Source organism: Tenrec ecaudatus, chromosome 1 (genome assembly GCF_050624435.1).
Source record: "Tenrec ecaudatus isolate mTenEca1 chromosome 1, mTenEca1.hap1, whole genome shotgun sequence".
Classification (NCBI taxonomy): Eukaryota; Metazoa; Chordata; class Mammalia; order Afrosoricida; family Tenrecidae; genus Tenrec; species Tenrec ecaudatus.
The window spans coordinates 160,762,013-160,770,881 of NC_134530.1; the positions used below are offsets into that span (position 1 = coordinate 160,762,013).

Sequence of the window (8,869 nt, forward strand, 5' to 3'; positions counted from 1 at the left end):
GTCAATCGCACTGCTGAAACACAGGCAAGCAAATGATTACCAACCTCTACAGGGTTCCCTGTTGGCCTAATCTCCTTTTGAGTTGTTCTCTGGTGTGGTAACTATCAACATTTTCATATTCTTTTGTCCACCTCCCACCCCTCCTTGCTGGAAGGACAGACGGATGCTGTTTGCAGAGCTTGTGTTTCCTGCTGCTATCTCCTTGCCATCCCTTTTGGACTACCTTTTCCCTCCTTCTGTGAGGCCTTATATGGGGCAGACAGGCTCCTGTCTGCCTCAGGCAGCTGTTTTCGGCTCTTGGCGTTGAGTCTCCCTCTTCCTCATCAGATATCAGAAGAACAAATTTTCAGGACCAACTCCCTTACTCCTCCCTGATTCCCGAAGCGTGGGAGAAGTAACTTAGAATTTATGAGGTGTCCAGTGTGAAGAGAAAAAAAATCTCAGGAAACTCAGTCCCAGAGGGGAAACTCCTGCCAGCGTGTCCACCAGCTCCGCTAGGCTGCAGATGGCCCTTTCTTCGCAGAACTCATAGGAGCCCTGGTGGCCTTGTGGTTACACTTTGGTTGCTCACTTCTAGGTCAGCAGTTCGAAACCACCAGCCTCTCGGAAACTCACAGGGGCAGGTCTACTCTCTGCCATAGGGCTGCTATGAATCGGCGTCCACTGAACAGCAGTGCGTTGTTGAGTTCTGAGTTTGCAGAACTCCATTCCCGACCCCCTAGGCTGCTCTTACGCAGCGTGCATTCGAGACTGTCCGGCAGATGGTATTGGGCGGCTCCTTCCCCAGTACTGGCTTCCTCCAGCGTCCACCCAAGGGGAGGGTCAGGAGCCAGATTCTGCAAACCCTGCTGAAAGAACCTCTTCCAGTTTTGCTCTAGGGCTAAACAAAACCAAACCAAAAAACTATTTGGGTGGGTTCAAGAAGAAAGGTTCGTTCCATAGACAACCAGTGTAAGTACGCGTGGACCCCCGTCCAAAGGACGGTGGGAAGAACTCTCGTGGGCCCACGTGCTGCGGCCGAGAGCCAGTCATTTCTTCCCTCTGACCTCTGTGTTCTCGTCAGCACCAGCGGGCCATGGCCTCCAGTCTCTCAGGCAGCCCTTGGCGATTGCACCCCACTAACGAAGGAAGCACCCTCGCTTGCTCGCAGCCGGGGCAGCAGCGCCCTGGGAGACCCTCGAGACGACTTGGGGCCTGCAGAGCAGCCCGCACCTCTGCTCCCCGCTTCCGGGCGTGGCGTGGCGGGGGCGTGGCGTGGCGTGGCGGGGGCGTGTCACGGTAGGGCGTGGCAGGGGCGGGGCCTCGCAGGCCGCGCGTCGCGTCGCCTTGACGACCGCGTCAAGATGGCGTGGTCGGCAAGCCGGCCGCTGGCGTTTGACGTGGGGGTGCTGAGTCCAGAGCAGCTGGAGCAGCTGCGCCACTTCAAGGTGGGTGCTGCTGGCCGTGCCTCCGAGGGCAGCTCGTGGGGTCAGAGGCCCCGGGGGGACCCCTCGAGGAGGGCGCGGAAGCCTGCGCCCAGGACCCCGTGGGACCCTGGCAGGCAGGCAGGCGCCTTCCGCCGAGCAGTCCCGCCGAGGAAACGGGCCGCGCTGCCCTCGCGGCACCGAAATGAGTTACAAATGCGAACACTTCGCGACGGCTGGGGGTGGGGGGCTCCCACCAGGAAGGTGCCCGCCCGCGCGGCGATGCTGAGAAAGAGATGGGGGCTTCCTATGCCGAGGATGGGGCGCGGCGGCGCGGCAAGCGACGCTTCCTCCCCAGCCCGCCACACCTCCAGGGCGCGAGCCTCGGGAGTCCGCCCTGCCGGAGCGTGGCTTTTTCTTGCTCCTAGATCCAGACTCGGATCGCTAACGAAAAATACCTGAGGACCCATAAAGAGGTGGAGCTGCTAGTCGGGGGGTTCTTCAGGTGGGTACTTGCCTTTGGCACCAAGGGCCCTTTTACCCAAGCTTGTTGGGAGATAGCTGAGTGACGGACCGACCCCCTGCTCTCTACATAAGCACTCCCTCCGCTTCCTTTAAGTATCACAGTTAGAAAATCGCTGTCTGCTCCCCCCCCCTCACCCAGTTAGAAGTACCCAGGGTTTTCTTTGCTTATCTCTATGAGGTTTCCTTCAGTTATCTCTAAATTTCTGAAGATTGATCGTCTCTCATTTTACCGCCAAGCATCGATATATAACTTGTGACACGCGTAAGAGGAAGTAGGTGGACACCAGGCAGCCCCGAGGTGCACAGCACTGCGGTCACCTGGAGCGTCGCAGGCTCACTAACCAGACCAAGAACCGGTGCGGGCAGAGCAGGGTGGAGACGCCGGAATGGTGACTGGGCAGAAAGCCTTATCTGGTGCATGGAAACCTCCCCCTTGCAGTTAGCAGCCGACACATCACCCACTGTGGCACCAGGTCTCCCCAACAGCATCACTAACACAAAAACTTGCCGCCATCAAGTTGATTCCCACCCAGCGATGCCATGGGACAGGAGAGAACTTCCCTTTGCGTCTCCAAGACTCTCAACTCGATCCGAGAATCGACTGCCTGGCCTCTTGTGGAGTGACCGGTGGGTTTGCTGTCAGCAGTGAGGTTGCGGGTAAGAGTCACCAGGGCTCTTACCAGAGCTTTAAAAAGAAATTCAGAAAAGTAATGCCTGGTCCTGCCCATTGTTGTTCAAAGACTCCAGGGTTGGAATCCTCCTGGGGTAAATATTGGGGGACGAATACTGCTGTGTTGGGCCAGGCCATCGAGAGAAACAGGACCAATGACACTCATAGAGGTATAAGAAGGGCCTTTATATCAAGAAGTAGCTTAATTTCCAGAATGCATCCAGCCCGTCAGCTAAAATTCACAGGTGTGATGGTGGCTGGATCCCTCCTTGGACTAAGGCTGATGACACAGCAGGTTGATGACACAGAAGCCAAGAGTGGGGCAGCCCACCCAGGACTGTCCCTGGAGGCAGGCCGACTCTCAGCAAGCAGGAAGGCAAAGGGGCAGAGAGAGAGTCCCAGCCCTAAGTGCCTCATAAAAAGGCCACACCTCCCCGGAGGCATCATTCAGGGTGGGGCCTGATGGACAGATTGGATTCCATCCTCACACAAGTACAAATTGACATAAAATCTAACTGCCACAACCACTTTCCACCATGTCTAGAATATCACACACACACACACACACACAACCTTCTGCTGACATTTGCCTGAATGGACAGCTCTCCGAATGGCCTGAAAGGCAAAGGACTGAGGGGAAGGAGGGGAGGGAAGGGGATGGAGGGGAGGTCCTGGCACGGCAATGGATGAAACCGTAGAGAGTTGTCTCCGATACGCTTTGGTTATAGATTTGGTGGCAGAGTGGTTACGAGTAGGGTTCCTAACTACAAGATCAGCAGTTCAAAACTACTCCTTGGGAGAGAATTGAGGCTTTTGACTGCTGGAATGAGTTAGGATTTCAGAAACCCACGGGCCATTCTACCGTCCCATAGAGTTGCTGTGCTAGTCCGGGGGTGCTAGAGAAACGAATCCAGGGAGCCACTCGTACATGTATAAGAAAGAGCTTTATATAAAAGAGCAAGTGTATATTGAGAAAACCTCCCAGCCCAGTCCAGATCAAGTCCATGCATCTGAAATTAGCCCACATGCCTGATACCAGTCTTTAAATTCTTATTCAGACTCACGCAACACATCCAATGACGCCACATGCAGGAAGATCACAGGCCAGGGGGTAGAAAGTCTTGTGGATCCAGTGGTGGAAGCATCTGAGCACTGGCAGGGGTCTCTACATGGCTCCTCCAGCTCCAGGCCTCTGGCTCCATCGGTGTAGCTCCATGAGGCTTGTCAACAGGAATGTGTAGCAGAGAAAGAGAGTGACCTCCAGTGAGCTGTTATCTCCGTAGTGACCTGATTGACAGGCTAGACTACCCTTGTACTCTTAATAGTCTCAAGTTGACACCGGTCTCAAGTTGACTACCACAGTCGCGTTGAGTCAGGATTGGCAGTGAGTTACAGACACAGGTAAAATGTAAACAATGTTTGACTTCTGTTTCCAGGTATGGTGTGACTCCCCCAGGATCCCTGGTGGTGCCATGGGTTAAGCATTGGGTTGCTAACCACAAGGCTGACAGTTCAACCCCACCATGCCCTCCAAGGGAGAAACATAAGACAATCTGACCTCATAAAGATTTCGAGCCTTGGGAAGCCTGGGGAGCATTTCTGGGCCCTGGAGGGTCACTATGTCTAGGAACGGGTCCTAAGGCTGTGGGCAGGCTTGGGACCCGTCCTTAGCAGTTAACACACTGTAGGGTGTTTGCACTGTCAGGCCTCAGTTTCTCCCACCAGACCAAAGGCTCCACGCCGGTGGGTTCTGCTCGTGTCCCTGGGGCCCACTCAGTGCCTGGCACCTTGGCTCACCTTCTCTCCTCCCAGCAGCTCTACAGAAGGTAGCTCGTTGTCACTTCACCCCTTTCCAGGTGAGAATAGGTCCAAGGGGTCCTATGCGTCCACGGAACCTGCTCCTGAGGGCAGAGGTCGTGGGTTAATGGCTCTTCAGCCACGGCTCCCCTGAAAGTTTGGACTGAGAAGTGCACAGGCTGGTGATCTAGCTTGCTTCCGGCATCCAGGCACTCGGCCTGGAAGCTGAGCCGGCAAGAGAGTTGTCAGAAGGCTCCCATAGACGTGTTTGTAGACACCTCGCAGACGGCGAACCTTCCAAACCCAGCTCTGCGCATAACTCATCGTGTGATTTTTGGTCTGGAAAAAACCTTCCAGTGGCTTCCCAAAAAACCACAAAGAAAATTCTCCAGGCGTCTGATACATCCGCAGGCAGGAAAGGGCATGTCAAAGGTGTAAAGCTGGGTGACTTCACAGACTGAACATTCGCAGGGTGCCCATGTCCAGATCAAGAAAGAGAACACCAGCACCCCAGACCTTCACCACCCCTCCAGTCACCACTAACCTCACTACCCAAGGCACCTGCTATCCCCGCTTCTGATCACACCAGCTCCTTTCGCCTCGTTGTGCACAGGACCCCACTCTACTTGTGTGCACTTGGTTGTGCTTGACTTCTGCCCAGCGTTTACACGGACAGCTTTCACGTGCAATGCTGTGGAAGATCCTGGGGGTGAGCCGTCGTGGGGGGCGTGGCGGGGTCCATTCTGACTCAACAGCCAGCCCATGTGGCACAGTAGAACTGACCCATTCTGCGTTTTAGGCTGCCATCTTTACGGGAGCCGAAGGCCAGTGCTTTCTCGCCCTCAGCCTTTCCGTTAGCAGCCAAGTGCTCCCCCATGGCAGCACCAGACACCCCTTATCCGCTCTTCCATCCCCATCGCAGCCGCCTTGACTGGCACATGGCTCCCAAGAATTTATCCGACACACCTCATTTCACTGTGCCTCAGCCCTTCGCAGATTCCCGCTGGCTTCCGAACAGAGCATAAATGTCTCCCTCTGGCATCCAAAGCCCTGGGAAACAGCCTTCTTCACTCTCACTTCTCCCCACCCATTCCCCACCCTCTTCACACCTCCAGCCTCGCTCCTTGGGGGTTCATCTGCCCCTGGGACACCAGGGGGATCGGCCCAGTGCCTTCCCTGGGGGGGTTCACAGCCTGAGCAGGCACTTTCCAGTCTATTTCTGGGTCTTTGCTCTTGCTGTTCCCCTGCGTCTGGAAGGCTCTGGTCCCCCAACCCTCTTCCTGCCTGCTGAAGCTTCAGGCATGTTTCCAGGGGCTTTTCTTTTTCTTTTCCCCCCCTCAGGGGAGAGCGCGAACGCAGTCCCCCACTACCACAAATTATGCAGTCGAGTTTCCCACATTTGGGGAAATCGCAGGGGTCAGCACATCCGGAGTGCAATGGATGAGCCTGGCCCTGGGAAAACCACCTTCGTGATCCTGGCATCTCCCCCAGGGGCTCTTCAATGGCAGGTGCTCCCTGCAGCGGCTCTCTCTGAGCGCCCAGAGCACTGGTTACGCTCCTGTCCTAGCACTTAAAGAGCCTGGTGGGGTAGTGGTTACACATGGTCTCGCCAAGCCCAAGGTTGGCAGTTTGACCCTCCAGCTGCTCCACAGAACCATGGGTCTTCTCTCCCTGTGAAGAGTGCCAGTCTCAGACCACAGGACAGTTCTACCCCAGAGGGTCCTGAGGGCCCTGTGAGTCGGCATTGATTCCATGGCTGTAAGCTTGATTGTTTGGTTTGGGTCTTGAATGAATGGCAACCCCAGCCTGACTGCAGCCCAGCGTTTGTGGGGTGAACAGCCCCCAGGTGTGTGTTCCTCTAGGCCGTTGACTGCCCCCAGGCTGAGCTGAAGGAAAGTCCCAAGGGAGAGTCTGTTGGTCCGGAGCCCGTGGGCTTGTTGACTCCCAGGCTGGGTCCCGCATCTCAGGTGAATGCACTAGGTGACAGCATGGACCCCTGCAGCAGCGGCATTCCCTGCCTCTGAGTCGGTGAGCCTGCGGGGCAGGGTCTGTGGTGGTTTCCCAGACTGTAACTCTGTGGAAGTACAAACCTTACAGCTTGCTCTCCCTCCTAACCTTGCCCTTCATGTTTTCCAGAGAAATGTTTCTGAAAAGGCCCGAGAATATCCCAGAATTCGCTGCAGGTACGTGAGCCAGCATCAGTATGGGAGGTCTGCTAACACCTGGAGTGTTACTGTGGCTTTAGACCACCCACTCGCTCTGGAGTCTGAGGAACCTCATCCAGAGTCCCTGAGCAAGCTCAGTTTCTAAGCCCTCTGCCCTCGGTTGGTCGCTAGCCACCCCCCCTATGAGGACAGATAAGAAATGAGGCAGACTTCCTAATGGTGAGATTGTTAAGAATTCTGAGAGTCCCACAGGAGCATGCAGGTTTTCTGGGCTGCACATTTGAATCATCTGGGAAACTTTAAAAACACAAATACAGCTGCCCAGGCCAGACCGCCAGAGATTTGTATTTACTGTGTGTGTTTTGGAGGTTGGGGGGGGGGGGGACAGACAACAGCCATCATTTTAAAGGCTCCCCAAGTGGTGTCTCTGAGAGCTCTGTCACAGCATGGGCAGGGGCCGCAGGGCTGGTGGCTCCCTGGGTCCTAGCTGGAGGAGGCACTGCAGGGCACTCGAGCCCTCTGCCCTCACCCCGTGGGAGCCTGCCAGAGCACGGTACTAGCCCAGTGCCCTCCTGCCTGGGAAGCCTCCAGTCAGTGCAGTGACTATGGGGATCTGCTGGGACAGCTCGTACTAGGTGGCGAAGCAGGGTCCCCGAGGGCATCCTCATTTTCTCAGAGGGAGCAGCTCCTGCCAGGCTTTATCCTTCTGGTCCAGAGGCTTTCTTCCTGTTGGTTCTTATCCCAGACTATTTCACGGATCCAAGACTTCCCAAGAAGATTCACCTGCAGTTGATGAAGGAAAAGAAAGGGACTTAATGAGCAACCCCACACACAACGCACCGGCCGGAATGGGGTAGGTATGGACCTCACGCGGAAGCCGGGGCTTGGCTCCTTCGCTCCTGAACCCACAGCAGCATGTGGGGTGTCTGGGCCCTGGGAGTAACTGGCCGGCTGGAAGGAACTAGTCAGAAATCCAAACCAGACTTTGGGCCTGTTGTTGCTCCTTTTGGGGGAGATGGGGACAGTGAAGGGTGGCCAGGGCTTTGTTTAGCCTGTCCACGGCCAGCAGTGTCACTCTGGTGACCTTCGAGTGGTTCAGGGACTGGGTCTTCAGTCTTCAGCTCTTGTTTGGGCAGGGGGAGGGGGTACTTCTCATTCGGGCTTCTGGGGCAAGGGGAGGTGGGAGCTGCCCTTTGCTTCCAGGAGAGGTGGGGCTCTATCCGGCTCATTTGCATCTTGGCCTGGGTACTTCTCTGCACTTTGTGCCTTTAAACCAGGCACACGGTCTATTTTCTGGGAGGGGATTTTGAAAATTATTTTGAAGGCTAGTTTTTGTTTGCCCCCCCCCCTTTTAGCAAAAGGCAGGAAAAAAGCCACAGTCCTAATTTAGCAGAACCATTTCTGTTTTTCAGGGTCATCTGGAAGCAGGAGTGCTTTGCCGCTCTCCCCCCCCCCTGGGGTTCCAAGCTGCCCCGGGCTCTGCCTGAAGAGGTTCATTAAACACCCTTCTGCCTGCTCTCAGCACTGCGCTTCTCTCCCAAGAAGGGGACTCCCTTCCTGGGGACTGTGCTGCCCCAGCTCTGCCTCAGCCAGCCCAGTCACCGGGCAAGCATACAGCCCTGGCCGTCCTGCCCCTCCAGCCCAGCCTTCCCAGGGCCGCCCCTGCTGCTATACCCTGGAGGGAGAGTGGGATGGCGGCCCCTGGAGGAGCAGGACCAAGCAGACTCTACCCTTCAGCCCCTGCTGGCCTGGGGTTTTTCCTCATCTTCCCTCTGGTGACTGTGGAGGGTGCTGATGAACTTTTATTTCCAAGGAAGCAATACTCAGAGGAATTGGGCAGGAAGGAAGGACAGCAAGAGAGACAGGGATCAGGGATTAGACGTGGAAAAACCCGGGTCATGCATATGGTGAACCGAGAGACTAGCTAGTGATGGGGCAGGGCGGGCAGTGGGTGGGGGTGGGGCCAAGGAGGGGTAGTTGTAGACTTCATTCCCAAAGGAGGTTAGGAAGCAGCTGTCCATCAGAGTTTTGCCTGAGAGATGGGGGTGGGTCATCAGACAGCCTTGGGGGGTGGTCCTCCTCCAGCCTAGTGCTCAGGAAGTCTAAGACCTCTCTGCCATCTCCAGCCCCCTATGCCATTGGCCTGAGGAACCTCTTACCTGTGTCCCCCTGCAGCATCCCCATGGCAACATGGGAGGAGCTGTTTCTGCCCAGGTCTCTGCCTGCCTTACCTTGGTGGGGGAGAGAGCCCAGGAGTCCCGTGCTGAGGGGCCCTGTTGAGAAGATCCAGGTGAAGCATTCAGAAAACA

At 56.0% G+C, this 8,869-nt stretch overlaps 1 protein-coding gene and 1 non-coding gene across 2 annotated transcripts; one reads left to right on the forward strand and one right to left on the reverse strand.

Moving 5' to 3' along the window:
- The first annotated feature begins 1,343 nt into the window (after positions 1-1,343).
- RIIAD1 (regulatory subunit of type II PKA R-subunit domain containing 1) lies at positions 1,344-7,414 on the forward strand. Its single transcript, XM_075540601.1, has 4 exons — positions 1,344-1,427; positions 1,832-1,908; positions 6,532-6,578; positions 7,306-7,414. Exons 1-4 carry the CDS (start codon positions 1,344-1,346, stop codon positions 7,374-7,376), a joined length of 279 nt encoding a protein of 92 aa, XP_075396716.1. The 3' UTR covers positions 7,377-7,414.
- Positions 5,734-5,894, reverse strand: LOC142437978 (U1 spliceosomal RNA). Its single transcript, XR_012782472.1, has one exon. It is a non-coding gene; the product is annotated as a U1 spliceosomal RNA (small nuclear RNA).
- Positions 7,415-8,869: the final 1,455 nt, after the last annotated feature.

Coding starts and splice junctions, on each gene's coding strand:
- RIIAD1 (XM_075540601.1), top strand. CDS start 1,344: ATGGCGTGGTCGGCAAGCCGGCCGCTGGCGTTTGACGTGGGGGTGCTG. Junction 1,428..1,831: donor AGCAGCTGCGCCACTTCAAG/GTGGGTGCTGCT, acceptor TCTTGCTCCTAG/ATCCAGACTCGGATCGCTAA. Junction 1,909..6,531: donor CTAGTCGGGGGGTTCTTCAG/GTGGGTACTTGC, acceptor CATGTTTTCCAG/AGAAATGTTTCTGAAAAGGC.